Here is a 16,183-nt window from a genome sequence, read left to right as displayed (position 1 = left end):
GAGTATGAAATAAAGAGGGATTTATTTTCAGTGTAACTAAAAGAGATGTTTTCAGTGCAGTAGATCATCAAACTGGTGAGCAAAAGAAACAAGTGAGGGTGAAATTTTTGGCCACTGAACCTAGAAGTGGATTGATCAGACTTTGCAGGCACACAGGGGAGATGGAGCACAAGTATTTCCTTTGTGCCATCTCACTGACCCTGGTTGTCTTCTGCTTGCAGTCCAGCTAGGTTACAAGCTGGCATCTGCCTGGCCATGCATGTCCAGTGCTGCAGTGCATTCAGGCAGAGATGGAGGAACAGCACCATCTGCAGCCAAGAGCCAGAAGGTCTCAGATGCAGTGCTACTCAGTAAATTACGCCATGATTTGTGTTTGCTTAGTTTCATTGGAGTGAATGCAGCTTATTATAGGGCTCAGTACAAAACAATGACCACAACAAAGCTACATAGTAGGTATTATATAGGACTTTGTTGTTTCTCCAAAATTTCATTCAGATGAAGTTTTGCTTAAAAACAAGGAGATTAAAGAACATAAGAGAGAGGCTGAGAATATCAATCTGCATATAACAGCTTCTGGTCCTGATCTTTATGCCCTTGGGTTGGCCCTGGGTCATAAATCCTGTCAGTGCTGAGCTGGTCTAAATTACCCAGGGTGCTGGGGGCCTTGTGGTGCGTTGAGCGACACTCACGTATGTTATCTGTGACAATCAAAGAAGTCTGTAGAGCAAAATAACTAGTTCTGAAGACATTTGAGGAAGCTGTCTTGCGTCATGTGGGGGATTTTATACAAATCTGATATTCTGACGTTACATGCAGCATTTAAGCAAGGATGTTGTTGCAGCCTGTTGAGAGAATTTTAGGAAGATTAACGTAAATCATGCTGTGTGTACTAGCATGCCATATATATATATATATATATAGGTGCAAAAATAAAGAAAATTCTCTGTATGAGAGATTTTTGTTCTTTGTTGATGTCTTAGGTTTATCTGTCATTCTGCAGGTAGAATTTTACTGTCATTCTGCAGTAGCCTGTGCTCTTCCTTTATATATTCAAAGGTGGAAGGACTGGAAGCTACATGTTTTTAAAACTTACAGGGGAGCTCTTTACTCATTCCTCACATCCAGTGCTTCTAGAAACAAGCCTAAATACATTTATATGAAGCTGAAAAATTAGGGAAGCTCACAGGATCTCGGGATCTCAGGCAGTGGCTGTGGCAGTTTTTCGATAGTCTGAATGCTAATGGCATTTTCTGTGGAATGGTGAAATTACAGCAGTTTTTGGCTGCCTGTGTCTGTTACCTCAGACAAAGTGTTTTACTGTCACTGGAAAGTTGAAGCCCATCACATGATCCAAAACGTACTGAAGTGAATGGAGTCTGAAATGATCTTTCTGCGGGCATCGAGTCAGATTCTTAAAACCTGAGTTTATTGTTGAATCATATGTGGCCTGGTGCCAGCTGTCATTTGGACTTATCAGTGACCTCAGCAGTAATTAAGGCCTGACCATTTTTTTCCTAACACACCCGCTACAGTTCTAACTTCTGAGTCCTCTCCTATTTTCCCTTGGAGGAGCTGGTAATGCTTTGGATCTGAACTGTGCATTTAATTAACTTCACTTCTCAAAGCGAACAATGTGCTTCTTGAAAAGGCTTTGCCGGGCTACGTACTCTGAAAAGCCTCTGTTGGAGCTGTAATGTTCTAATTCTTGGTGATGCCTGGGGATAATGCTGCTCATTGGCTTGTCAGCTGAACTTCAGTTTTTTCAAAATAAACATGAAGCAGATTTTATTCTAGTTTTACCTGTTCCAAAAATGATAAGAGAAGGTCTAGTTTGGCCTATTCTCTTTATGATCACTACAGCCTAACTATGACAAAGTTATAGTTAAAGTTATCCCATTATTTTAAGGAACATACATGTTAACAGTAGTCTGCTTTCTTCAGCCTGTAAAAATGGGTCAGTTTTCAAGTGTGTGAGCACACCAGCCTGTCCTGGCTCCAAGGCCTGCAGTTTGCCAGGGTCACTGCAGTTGCGCCATTTCCTTGAGGGAGTTCCTGGCTGCCCTGGTGCCTGGGAGTAGCTGCTGGTTGTTCCTGCCTTATCAGATTGAATATTCACCCTGGCCTCTCTTGCCTCTCTAAACATGCTATTTCCTTTCCTTTCTGCACTATTTCAATTGAGAAAGCGATTGCTTGCATCTTAGGTGCTAGACGGGAGCATGCTGTGGCATAACACCAATGACTGTGAGGTGTCTTTGCACATATGCCAGGTATGCATCTACTGTATATGCAGAAAAGGACACAACACTATTTTCCTGCCAAATTTTCTTCTGAAGCAGAAAAGGAGAGAGGTTCTTCTGTTTTCACATACTTTTACCAGCATATGTTCCCTCCTTGCTTTCCAAGACCAAGCAATTTTTGCTTGTGGAAGCAGCAGGGACAGACTTTCTCATTTTAGCTGTAAGCATAAGCAACATATAGTTTCATTTTGTGAAGGTACAGATTTTGTCTAGTATCAGCACAATAAAAATATCAAGAAAAAAAAGTAAATTTCACCATATTTCTTTTTTTTTTTTTCTTTTTTAAAGAGTTGTGGTCAAGCTCCCTCCCTGACTGTGACTTCATTGAAGTACATCAGTGAGAAAGGTTTTAGTTGACTTCACTTGCTGTGAAACCTAACGTCACAGCCTGTAGTGTTTGTGATTCCTATAGAAGACTGCCATGACCCATGACAAAACCAGAGGTCACTGTGCATGTTCAGTTCCCAAATTGTAGATATCTAGGGCTGTTGAAATGTATTAGGGTACTCAGGACAGTTCCATGCAAGACTGACAGGAAGGGCTTCAGCAAACCTTCATCATCTGGAGGAGAATTTGGAGGCCAGGTGAGATAATCCTCAATGCATTAAACAGTCTTAGGTATGTGCCCATTTAGTTGAACGAGGGTTTTGTTTCCTGTTGCTGTAAATGAGAACCAGTCAGACTGAAGGCAGTGGTATCAGGTTTGTTGTGACACCAGCATACGGAAGAGGCCCTGTAGTCCAGGGCTTTTAGCTCCAGAAGGGAAATTGAGCATGATAGCAACTTGATTACAAGGTCAATCAGATGTGTCAGGGGAATAATATGACAAAGCTATGTGAGTTATGTGAAGTATTAATTTTCTGGCTTTTGGAGGCGGCAACCATCTTCATGGTCTTCATTTATAGAGTGCCTGACATCTTGGGATCTAAGGGCAGGATTGCAGTTCTATGACTGCTACAGTTTTAAAAGCTGTTTTTATTAGTGTCAGCGTGAGTTCCCCAATTCAGAGTTTAAGCTCACCAGGAATGTATGATGCAAAAATATCTCTTGCTTATATCAAGGATGAAGCCTTGCTTGCCACAAACATTGTAGTACGCACGCCAGAAGATGGAGATCAGAAGATGAATCATCTCTGAAACAGTCCCTTAAATCCTCACTGTTTTCTTTGACTGACAAAGCCATTTTGCTTGTTTGTCAGATGCCCCATAGCCACTAAATACTTTCCACATCCTCCTTAAGGAATCTCTTCTCATGCCCAAGTTATTACACTCACGTGGATATGCTGCACAAAGTTGCCTGAGGCAGCACATAACCTACTTTGCATGTACCTTGCAGAGATATGGCTGACAATTCTGCTTTATAGAAGAGCCACAGGAAGTCTTAATGAATTGCAGGGGCTCAGCAGATCCCAAAAATGCATCCAGGCACTGTCACCTGAAAACCTATGATATGACACTTTTGGAGAGTCTAAATGTGTCCGGAAAACGTCTGAGAAACAGTAATACTTGAGCTTTTCTGCATTTAAACTTCTGAAAATTCATTATGTGTGTTGAGAGGCAAACCTGCCTGACTGAGGGTTGAGAGAGCTTTTTAGTGAGCATTTCTTCAAGTGGTGGTGTAGGATCTCTTGAGAAGCACAAAGTGCTCCTTTTAGATGAGGCCTGCAGCTTTGGGTGATTGTGCTTGCTCTGTATTAGTTGCCCAAATGCATCTATTTAGGTGTACATCTGTTGCTAACAATATTGGAGAAAATTTCTTACTGTATTGTTCTGTGCTAGCTTGCCACAGTAGTATATCCTTAAATAATGAATCCTCTCAATAATTGTCAGTCAATGGCAGAACTACGACAGAAGTCTAAAGGTGTATTGCTTGTTGTGAGAGCTGTGCTGTTTCCCTCAAAAATATTACAGATTCATCCCTGAACAGCTTTCTAGAAGAGATAAGTTGGGAAAGATGGTATTTTATGAATTACTTTGGAAACCTTAGAGTATAAGGAACAAACAGAAGGTAAACAAATATACTTAGTGAGAGACAGATCAGAGGACAAATGATCTTTAAGGCACAAATTTAGCTTGCATCTAAAGAGAAAATAAAAGTGTGCAGACCAGAACCTGTAGAACTTTCTTATCTCACAGTTCTGTTCCTTGCCAATGTCATGCATTTTATGCTGAAAAGAGTGCGGTCTTGTGTACTGTGTAGGTAGTGCTTCAGCAGTGCTGGTGAGTTGTCCTTTATTTTTACATTGCTTTCCTCTGTCCTTAACTTGATGTCCTTAACTTGAGCTGCCAGCCTTTGCTCTGGCTCTGCCCTGACTTGGGACTCTGCTCTCCAAAGGAAGCTGGAGAGTGACATATCCTGTCTGGAGGGGCAGACAGGAGGGGGAGACCATCTCAAAGTGTTTTATTGTTGAAAACTTGCCTGTTTTTGTGGGAAGGAGTTTAGCACTCAGTTTGGAATGGTTCTTTGAACAACAGCAAAAGAAAAAAAAAGGCACTGTGGGTTAAAAAGTAAAGACCCTTGAGCTTTCCACTCTTTCAGCATTTAGCGTAATCATATCTGGTATCAGGGGTTTTAATGGTATGTTTGAAGCTTCCATTTCTTTCCACTACACATATACTAGGAGAACATCTGTTTCTTTGTTTAGCTTAATAACACCTCAATCTTCCTGGAGAATTTTTCCCTTGGCAGTTTTTTAAATGAATTGCACACTGGATTTTTTAATCACAATTGGGATTAAAATTAAATTATATATGTGCATGAATGTGTAAACCCATCTATGTCTACTAGAGTGACGTTATGTATGTAACTTGGTTGCTTACACAAAGTCTGTATTAATGTTTTGGAAAATATTATCAGTTTTAATTCCTTACGGAACCGTCTCCTACATGACTTGTTCTGGCCAGTCTTCAACACAAACATAAATATGCTCTCATGTTATTCCCAGTTAAGATGATGGTCTTTGCAAAATCAGGTTGTGGGGTAATTTCAAGTTTAGGAATTGGAGTAAGAAAACCTGAATTAAAAAGCATTTATTGATCTAATCACCGGTATGAAGAGACAGTGATTTATCCAACAGGATGGATCTAGAAATCTGCCTGCAACTCAGATAAACAGAGCTATTACGTAAGGCCAAAGATCTGGATTGATTCCTGCTTCCCTCATCATACACAGAGAAATGTTGGCAGTCAGGGGGATTCTCTTGTATTGGAAGTACAGCTTGTTTCTTATACAGATGATAACTTTAGAAAAAAATTCTGATGTCATGTTTTATCATCTGGAACTTTACGAAGTTTCTAATCTGACGCCTTAATGGGAGTGTTGGGGAATCAACATTAAATTGCAGCTGAAAAGGCCTTATCCTCTGCCCTGGCTGACAGTATCAAAAATCTCTCTTTCTGAGGAATTAGGTCCTTTGTTTTGCTTTCATAGAGCAGTTGAGAAGGTTACATATGAGATAGCTAAGCTAACACTAAGAAACAGGAACTTGGCCTATGAGCAGATGTCTTCTGGCTTTGCTATGCCCATCTGAAAAGTTAAGGCTTTTGGCTGTTTCTCTTTACATTACTTCTGTTTTCTTGCCCATGGTTGGCTTCCCAGGATCTGCCGGGAGATCCTGGGAGGCAAACCAACCCTTCTCAACCAGTTTTTGTCCAATGAAGTCAGATAGCAAGGAATGCCTGTCTGTGAGGAGCACTGGAGCTGAGGATCTGGCTGCAGTGCCATCAGTACTATCAGTTGTCCTCTGGAACTGATGGAAAGGGCCCTTGACTTCCTCAAATCATCCAAACATCCTATTTCTTTGAAACAACCTATGAAGTGGATATGTGAGCTGCTGGTACCTAGGTACCTGGAAAAGTTGATTAGTGAATATGGCTAGTGTATATGGCTTGATTATTAATAAGCTTAAGGCCAGAAATGCTTGTTGACTTTTGGTCTGACAACAGTGAATTTGAGTGCTGAAGGTAATACACACATTGAAGCAAGATTTTGCTCTGTGTATTTTTCTCACAGCTCATTGCATCTAGCTTGTGCCATCTGTAAGTAACCACAATTTATACCAAAATAGGCGACTGGTGTTTATATTGTCAGATACTGTTTTTTTGGTTGCTTTATGCATTCATTGCATGTAACTTGATACCGTTTTCCTTTTGCATTAAGGTATAAATACAAATGACTATTACAAGATAACTGTGTTAGTATGACTGAATTGTATGGTATAAAATGACATCTCAAGTTTTATTTTTGCATTTATTTGCACAGGTTCGAAAACATGTGAATGACCTCTATGAAGACCTAAGAGATGGACATAACTTGATCTCACTTTTAGAAGTCCTTTCTGGAGACACCCTGGTAAGCTTTTAAATCAGAATGCAGTGGTTTCAGTTCGTTATATATACATTTACATGGTGAACTGTTTGGATGTTGACTGCTGGAGATGTCTGGTATTTTCAACAATGTGTGACTTGATACCAAAGACACAAGTTATTTCTCTATTGGTAAGATATTCCACCATGAATTCTGTGGGGGAGTGCTCTCTGTTTTCTTCATTTCTTGCGGTCAGTGAGACTTCCTTTCTTAGGGTATTGCACTAATGTTTCTGTTCTTATCTTTTGCTTGTAATTTTTCTTTTAACACGTATTGGATGCTTAATATCTCTTCCCATTAAAGGGAGCAATTTACAAATAGCAAGGGTAAAATGTCCCTGAAATTGTCTAACACGCTCCTCAGATGTCATTTCCTTTCTTTGTGAGCATTACTTTCTTTGCTTGGTATTTGTTCTCTTCATTATGTTCTTCTTTTCATGCCCTTCTTTTCATTTGTGCTCTGTCTTGTGTCTTTGCTGTCCTGTCTCCTGTCTGTTATATTCATTAGCCAAGAGAGCGAGATTTTTTGAAGACCTTACGGTTGGTGAGTTCAACAGAAGCATGCGCGTATGAACAGCATGAGGATGTGGAGGATGAGGATAAGGGGGTAGGTGCCGACCCCCATAACTGTACTAACGTAGTGTTTGAAGTGTGGTGTCTCCTACAGTCAGTCAATTCTTAGTTTGGTGTCCTGCAGTAATTCCACAGAAAGTACAAAGAACTTGTGCAGTAAATCAGGTTATGCTCATAAAGTAGGTATGGCAAAGAGAAATTATTTGGCTCTTTTTTATGAGCAGCTAAAATGCAAAGGTTTATCAATATGTTACAAGAAAATCTTTTATTTTTGTTTGTTTTTTGATTAGGTAATTAATAATTCTGTTAAACCAGTTATTTTTTTTTACTTACAATCAGTATTGCCAATTTGGAAGTAATTCAGACAAAGACTTGAAGGCTTTCCTTAGTGAAATAATCTGCAAAAAATTAATTAGAAACACTGGTCTGCCTCACCCACAGTGTATTTGGCATTAACATTGGATAATGTTTTGAAATAAGGTAATTTGGAAGTGCAGATCTATTTCTCAGAACGTATCAAATGTAATAGTTATTTTTTCAAGGCAGATGGTCAAAGTGGAGGTTACATGGCAACTCCGAGCTGTGCTTTGGCTACCAAATGTGTGGATTATTTATCTTTCTGGCAACTGATGCTGAATTATCCTTTTGCTGTACTTTTAACCATCCAGAAGGGAAATATCTACCAATAAAATATAAAATGCTGAGTGCTTGTTAGCCCAAGAAGCTTCTCCATGCTTTTGTAGAACCTGCATTATTAGTGTTTGCTAAAACAGCTTGTTGTCATAGGGCCCAATTATGTTCTTGGCTCCACGTGTGTTGTGCTGCAGTTGTGATTTCAGTGGAATATGTCTGCTTTTTTCCTGAAGGCATAAGATGACTCGAATTGCTGCATTTTACCTGTACATTGAAAATAAAATATTTCCCCTCTGAGATCCTCTTCCTTTATTTTGTGATAGTTTGGATTTATTTTACTCTCTCTGTTTTGGAAAATGAAGTTCCAGGTCTGCAATCTTTTGTTCCATCCATTGAAGTTTTTCAGTAGCAAGGGCTGCAGGGATTGATCCTGAGCTCTCAGCGTGAAAAAGAAGGAGCTAAATCGAAGGTTCTATAATGGAAATTAAAGTTCTTTGTGTTTCAATTTATGCTTCTTATTCAACTCCATTTTCCCATGTTTTGCTTTGGAAAGCATCTGATACTCCACAGGGGGAAAAAAAAAAGCGTGGACTGACAAAGGCTTGGGCATATGTTTGTATTTCATTGTGTCTGAGGAAATAACTCATATTCATGGCTGAGCCCTAGCAATTATAGTATGCTTCGGTTTATTGCGTGAAAGTTTGTGAAAAATCTGAAATAAGGAAGAAGAACATAAAGGATTTGGACATTGTGATAATGATAAAAATTTAACTGCTTTCCCGTTGTTGATCTCTGACAGCTAAGTAAAGTGTTCTTTTTCTGTGTGATTCTTCTTCTTGGTGATTTTACACTAACTGCATGCAGTTCTGCCGTGCTTCCATTAACACACCACTCATTTCACAGATTCTTGCTTGGATGATTTTGATTTGAGAAAAGTTTCTAGCTTTTTTTTTCCCATGCTTTATAATATTTATCTCAAGCCAAGAGTTAAATTTGCACTCAAGGGCTATGTATTTTGTATTGTATATTTTTGGAGGAAAATATTATCGCTAGTAGAGGTTTTAAAATAAAGATGTATTCCTGTTATAATGATAATGCAGTCAAATGATATATAAACAATGTCAAAGTTGTAACATTGCATACAGAGGTAAGCTTTCTGTCAGAGAGTTTACCAGAGCAACATAAAGGCCCACGACGTTACTTCTATTTTTCATTGCTTCACAGACTGTAAATCTTTTGTAATAATATATTGCAGTTTGGTTTCCGTAGCTAGGATCATGCGGGGCCTTTTTTAGCTCCCTCAGCCTAAGTAGTACTTTGCAGTGAAACAGCCATCTGCCACCATGGATCAAAGTTGCAGTTTGCACCGATTTCTCTTTCCATCCATTGTACTAAAAAAAAAAAATATAGTTACAGTTAAAAAAAATAAACGTAAAAACTGTTAAAGCACGCTTTTCCAATAAAGGCACTGACTGTTGGCTTTGTTAAAAGTGTGGAGCTTAGAATATTTTACATGGTGATTTAAAAATCAGGCTGTTCTTTTGTCTGACAGGGAAATCTCACAATTATTGTTTTCCAATTTTAGCCCCGAGAAAAAGGTCGGATGCGCTTTCACAGACTCCAGAACGTCCAAATTGCACTTGACTATTTGAAAAAGCGCCAGGTATGGTGAAGTTCTTAATAAAAAAAAGGTTAACAAAAGTTGCATAACCAGAAGCTAATAAATAATTAAAAAAAAAACCAAAAACAACACAACAATCCTGCTTTGTCTTTTGTGCATGTTGTATAACGTCTGCTGGTAGACGGCTTCAGCTTGTGCTTGACACAGTGAAGAGGGTTTTGGCAGATGTAATGTTACACCAACCTTTTCTGAGCAATAACAACACGATTCATGTGGCATAAGATGTTAAAGAAGAGAAAATTATGGGGAAGATCCTTGGGAATTGCTTATAGCAGATTTAAAAATCTTCCAAGGTGTCCAAACACCAGCTGTTATGCCATTTTTTTTTTCCCCACAAAATTATTTTTAGTGAAAAACGGAGATTCAAGGAAATTATAATTGTATAGGAATGACTTGTTTGCATTACATTTGTTTTAGGAAAATCTGGTCAAGCCTTGCTCTTGGCAAAACCCAAACTTGTGCCTTAAAGTGTCAGCAGTCATCCGGGCTGTGGAAGGTTCAGGTTTAACCTCATATTTAAAATAAACACATGAAAACTGCACATGTTGGGTGGTTTTCCATTGTTGTGGAATGAGTTCATTTCCACTTTTAACTTTTTTCTAGAAATTTAGAGTTCTTGCTACTAAGAAAGAATGAGTGGCTACATGAACTGGTGATGACGATGGAATTTTCAGGCAGTAAGGCCTCTGAATTTGTGCTGCACCATTCCTTTTTTCTGCATGACAGACCTTACTTACAAGTCACAGGGCATGTAAAATCAGATCATCTTCATGTTTAAAAGCATGCAGATGTCCCTGGGAGCAGCGGGTCTCCATCATGCAGGTGTTGATTGCAATCTGAGAATTAGTGTGCTTTCTTCAGCCTTGTGTCTTCGTTAATGTAGCTGTACAGTACCTTACAAAATATTTGTGTGGTGATGCTGTTCCTGTATGGAAGTTGCAGCCCTCCCCCCCTCTTACAGGGAATCCTAGCCTGGAGTGAGGATTAGGAAAGGTTTTGAGAGCAAAGGGACTTTTTCAGTCTGGGGTTCAACTTGGGAAGGAAAGGTAGAGTTAAGGAGGCATGGTACTCTTGTTATTTCTTTCTGTTTAGGAGGTAACTTGCTCAAGATGGCTCTATAACTTTCAGTTGCAGTGCTTTAATGTTAGTTAAGGTAGAGAGATCCTATATACAAGAGCCTGACCTGGGTGCATATATCAACAGAGGGGAAAAAAAACAAACAAAAAAAGAAAGCAAATTAGACTATCATATCAAGCTTTGCCGGACACAAACATCTTAAACAGCTTTCATAATGCAGTGAAATAAAAACATTCGATTGTCTTCCATTTCTTTTCTGAACAGAAAAATACACTATTAGTATTCTTTTTTTCTTCCAGAGAGAGTAGTGGAATTTTTTTGTGTCGTTTTGCTTTGTTTTCTTCCTAATAGTTAAGATGATGTCTGCAGAGCAAGAAGAGAATGCCTGTGCATGTTTCGGGTTGACAACAGGGTATATGTATAAAAGCATATGCATGTAACTTTACTAGCATGAGCATAAAATATATTTTATCTGAGTAATTATTAATTGCTAGTCTGATTGGACAGATAAGACAGAAAAAAAACAAACAAACAAAAAAAAGAAGAATGGAAACATAAATTATAACCAAGTGTAATTTCTATATGTACTCTAAATGTGAATGTATTGGAGTGGGAAAAATACCAGACTTTTTTAACCCTACTTTTTCACGTTCACAGCTTTCTGAATGAGTAAAACAATAGAAGCGATAATGATCTTTGTTGTTATTATGTCATTTCTTTGAATTTGATAGCAAATTCTTGGTTTTACCAAGCCAGCTTATTGTATTTTAACAGGCTAATTCTCCTGTCGCTTTATCTTTGATACAGAAGAGTGTGGAGAAAGCCAGTGATAGCTTCCTGTATTTTAGCATTGCCCTGAGTCTGATACACTGTAGTTACAGATCAGTGCGCTCTTCTTATACTCCACCCCATCCATCACACTTTCCTCCTTTTACACAGGCTGAGATGAAGGGTATTTGGCATGGGGAGCAGATTTGTTGTTGTAGTGACAGCTGAGGAATCTCCTCAAGTTGGTGTGGGTGGGAGAGGGCGATTCCTGGCAGACCACAGGCAGCTAGGATTTTATTCCTTCCAGCTTTGGAGAAAGTAATGTATTAGGATCAGGAAGTGAGTAATGCTTCATTTATAGCCACGCTTCTGTAGTGCACTGTGTATTTTTTGGCATATTTATTTCAATTCTATGTGTGTTTTCTTCCCACGTGGCAGGTGAAACTGGTTAACATTAGGAATGATGACATAACAGATGGGAATCCCAAGTTGACTTTGGGGTTGATATGGACCATAATTTTGCACTTTCAGGTAAGCCTAATTTTACTTGGCAATTTGTTTTCATTCAGATTCCTACACACGTCTGTGATGAATGGGTCAGCTTTGGATCTCAAGACACCCTGTACAAAAGTCTGCATTATGTGTCTAATGTGTATTTGAAGGTTTAAGTAACTCTTTTCTGGTTATGCAAAATAAATCTGAAGGTGTACTTTACCATCTAATTTCTTGTCTGTAAAGTGCTAGAAAATTGCTTGTTTTTTGAATGTTATTAAAGGCAATGGTTGTGTTCCTTAGCACCTGGATAAGGAGGCCTTGATTTATTCTAAATACTTATTTTATTGAACATTAAAATAAATTTTAAAGAGTTAAGTCTTGCTTTGTTCTAAAACTGAATTTCTCTGCTGATGAGAGCATTGTAGCAAGCACTACTTTAAGCAGTTTTGAGCAGTTGGTAACACTTCAGCATTTGTTTTGTAGTACAATAAACATGATGGTAATGTGGGGTCACACTAGGTGGCACTCTGATTGTTGTGCACTGTACAATGATTGTGTACAGTATAATGCAGCCTTACAGCGTGTGGTGTTAAATTGCTCCTCAAAATGAGGCCTTCACAATGATTGTGGCTGCAGATGATGTAATTCAGATGACAGATAATTCCCATTTACTGACCGCGGCATTGTTAGCCACAGAATTGGTGTTGTGCAGGCATTTGAAATGACTGGAAAATTAGAAGATTATACAAAAAACCACAGTTCACTTAAGTGTATCCTCTGATGGATTTATAATTGGAAAAAATGCCAACTTTTTATTTTTCCTTCCTTCCTTCCTTCCTTCCTTCCTTCCTTCCTTCCTTCCTTCCTTCCTTCCTTCCTTCCTTCCTTCCTTCCTTCCTTCCTTCCTTCCTTCCTGCCTTCCTGCCTTCCTGCCTTCCTGCCTTCCTGCCTTCCTGCCTTCCTGCCTTCCTGCCTTCCTGCCTTCCTGCCTTCCTGCCTTCCTGCCTTCCTGCCTTCCTGCCTTCCTTCCTGCCTGCCTTCCTGCCTTCCTGCCTTCCTGCCTTCCTGCCTTCCTGCCTTCCTGCCTTCCTTCCTGCCTTCCTTCCTGCCTTCCTTCCTGCCTTCCTTCCTGCCTTCCTTCCTGCCTTCCTTCCTGCCTTCCTTCCTGCCTTCCTGCCTTCCTGCCTTCCTGCCTTCCTGCCTTCCTGCCTTCCTGCCTTCCTGCCTTCCTCCCTTCCTCCCTTCCTCCCTTCCTCCCTTCCTCCCTTTCGAAAAAGGGAACAAAAGACCCAAATACAGCCAACATTGCTACGGTCTAACTAGAGCGGGCAACCCAGCCACAGCCAGTGCTCCTGGTAAAGGAGAACCCACAAACTGCTTGCCATTATTGAGACCCTGAATCTCTCGCAGCATCCTTCCCAGTCATCCCAATCTTTTCCACACACTTTTCCACACTCTTTGACTGTTTCCACACAGTCAAAGAAAGAAAGAACGCTGTGTATTTGAGGATGACTCACAGAACAGACAATGAATATTGCTGTGTTTTAAGCAATAAAGCTCGTTACTTTGATAGAAGCAGATAGCAGCAATTAAACTTGTAATCAATATATGTTTTATATTTATGAAACATATGGATAGACTTGCAAGATGAATTTTTTAGTTTTTTCTTCCTATCCAGAGCACAGGACATCTGGTACAATTTTGAGTGATTGTAAAATGTAAGGAAAGCTGACATTAATGTAATTTCTACCTGTTTAAAAAAAAAAAAAGAGAAAGAAAAACATAAAATGACTCATTTAGGTGAGCTGGCGTTACAAGGATTTTCCACTGTAAGGTAGCCAGCTCCATGTCAATGAAGTACATAGGGAACATTTAAATTGTAGCTGAAACACTTACTTCACTTCATCCTGAACTCCAGTAACTGCCATGTAAATCTTTACCGGTGTAATTCAGATCTTGTAAATCTGTCAGCTTTCATTTTTTTTTTTTTTTCAAAATAATTTGTTAAAAAAAAATCTGTTAAGATGTTTTTAAGAATGAATAGAAATACTTAGACTGAATATTAAACCTCTCTAATACATATGAATAGAAGGAATTTTAGTGAAGTATTTTCTATCTTTTCAATATTAATGGCTGCAGAATCCACACTGTATGCAGAAGGGATTCATGCCATTATAAATACTTTGTGCTAATCTGTACCACCTTGGCATTTGCCTGCACAGCACTTCTTTTGAAGAATTTGGTACTTTGTTGTCATTGATGCCTGCTATGATGAATGCAGGTTCAGAATACATAAGGAAATTCCTTAGAGTGTCTTTAGTTAGACCTCATATTTTCTAATCTTCACATTAGATTTTGAATGAGGAAAATATCTGACTTGAAAAGCCTAATAGGGATGAAGTGTCATGGCAGTAAGTGCTTGTGTATGGGGTAATTCTATATAGAAGTTGGGAAAGTTGTGGTGATATTCAGTTTGAAGTTAAGACACCTAAATCCAGGTGTATGTCCATATGAATTGTGTCTGAATTCTTGCTATAATCTGATAATCTGGTTTAGTCTATAAAGTTGATGTAAGCCTGGAGTCACTCAACTAGCCAGCTTCTAAAGGCTCCCTCCATCTGACTAAACATAAACATCTGTTCATGTTCTAGATTTATGAGACGCCCACACAAGTATTAAAAACATGGCATAGGTTTTATAAAAAACCCACTCTCATTTGGGAATAGTCTGAGATTGGACAGCATAAACTGCATTTAAAATGACAGTAAAAATGTTTAGAAGCATATTTGAGACCTGGAGGTTGGTTAGTACAGTGGGTGGAGCATGGTAGAGATGATGGTTTATCCTAGGTTCTGCACTTACAGAACAATTCAATTGCCTGTCATAGACTCTTACTGTGATATGAAATGATGCATCGTATCATCTGGGCTACCTTTGCAGCCTAGAAAGCCAACCATATCATGGACTGCATCAAAAGAAACACAGCAGGTCAAGGGAGGTGATCCTGTCGCTCTTCTCTGTGCTGGTGGGACTTTACCTGGAGTACTGCATCCTGATGTAGAGTCCTCAGTAGAGGAGAGATGTGGAGCACACCCAGAGGAGGGCCACAGAAATGATCCAAGAGGTAGAATGCCTCTCCTCTATGGGGACAGGCTGAGTGAGCTGGGACTGGTAAGCCTGGAAAAGAAATGACTCCAGGGGAACCTCACAGTGGCCTTTCCAGTACCTGAGGGGAGCCAACAGGAGAGCTGGGAAGGGACTTTTTACAAGGGCATGTGGCAACAGGACAAGGGAAATGGCTTTGAACTGGAAGAGCTTAGATTTGGATGAGATATTAGGGAGAAATTCTTTACTGTGAGGGTGGTGATGTACTGGAACAGGTTGCCCAGAGAGGTTGTGGATGCCCCCTCCCTGGAGGCTTTCAAGGCCAGGCTGGATGGGGCTGTGAGCAACCTGGTGTAGAGCTGGAGCTGGCCTCTGGGTCTTGTCCTACATGTGGGTCTTGGATCCCAAGGATTGAAGTTTAATCTGCTTTCACTTGAAAGTAGCCAGACCAATTTCAGGTCTGATCTTCTCAAAGGCTTAAAGATGAAGCCATATAGCCAAGTGTCTAATCTCTGACTGTCATTTGTCAGAGAATAAACTGGATTCCGCTCTGGAATTGTGATTCCCAGTGGCAAACTTATCATTCAGTATTTGATGTAATCCATTTTTCCCATGTTTTATTTGTGAGCTGATCTCCCAACTTTCTCTTCCAGACCTCTTTGGCATTTTAAGAAAATTGCTAAATCTCAGCTAAGAAAATGAGCATAGAGTTCTGGGAATTTCTGGGATTCATCTGAGTTAACAAAGATGAGAGGCATTAAAATTCATTGCAGAATCATATTTAGACTTTATACCTAAGGATTTGTGGGCTATCTGTAGCAGGATAAGAGTTAGTAGTTAGCTCATCCAGTCGGTTCTGTTTAATCCCATAACACTACCACCAACGAATAAATTCCTCTCTCCTCACTTTGCTAAGAGTTGTCTCACTGGATATAAAACCTCTCTCCTGACAGATCTGCTGTTCAGGGTTTGACTTTTGGTGTCGCAGTGGTACCTGGAAGCTGAACAGCTTTCACATTTTTAACAGTGTTGGGTTACACAGCTCAAACAGATCTGAACATAACCTTTGCTTATGCTGGGAGGCCTTTACTCCTTGTTTTGTTCTCCATCTTCTGCTGTTTAAATTTTCACTTTCTTTTTGGTTTATGGTTTATGTTTGCATTTCTGTCATTCTACATATGACCTTTGGA

General features: G+C 39.5%; 1 protein-coding gene across 21 annotated transcripts in view; it reads left to right on the top strand.

Annotated features, from left to right (window-relative positions):
* DST (dystonin) overlaps positions 1-16,183 on the top strand; it is a 288,304-nt gene that overhangs the window by 101,038 nt on the left and 171,083 nt on the right. For 12 of the 21 annotated variants that reach the window (XM_072332857.1, XM_072332854.1, XM_072332860.1 and 9 more), the window contains 4 exons: positions 6,558-6,647; positions 7,170-7,268; positions 9,453-9,530; positions 11,832-11,924. In XM_072332857.1, coding sequence (XP_072188958.1) covers positions 6,558-6,647; positions 7,170-7,268; positions 9,453-9,530; positions 11,832-11,924 — 360 coding nt within the window. The remainder of the gene's footprint in view (positions 1-6,557; positions 6,648-7,169; positions 7,269-9,452; positions 9,531-11,831; positions 11,925-16,183) is intronic. The other 9 variants (XM_072332861.1, XM_072332859.1, XM_072332858.1 and 6 more) reach the window with 1 other exon arrangement.

This window comes from Excalfactoria chinensis, chromosome 3, assembly GCF_039878825.1.
Source record: "Excalfactoria chinensis isolate bCotChi1 chromosome 3, bCotChi1.hap2, whole genome shotgun sequence".
Classification (NCBI taxonomy): Eukaryota; Metazoa; Chordata; class Aves; order Galliformes; family Phasianidae; genus Excalfactoria; species Excalfactoria chinensis.
Note: the sequence above shows the minus strand (reverse complement) of the source record. Positions and strands in the feature narration are given on the sequence as shown.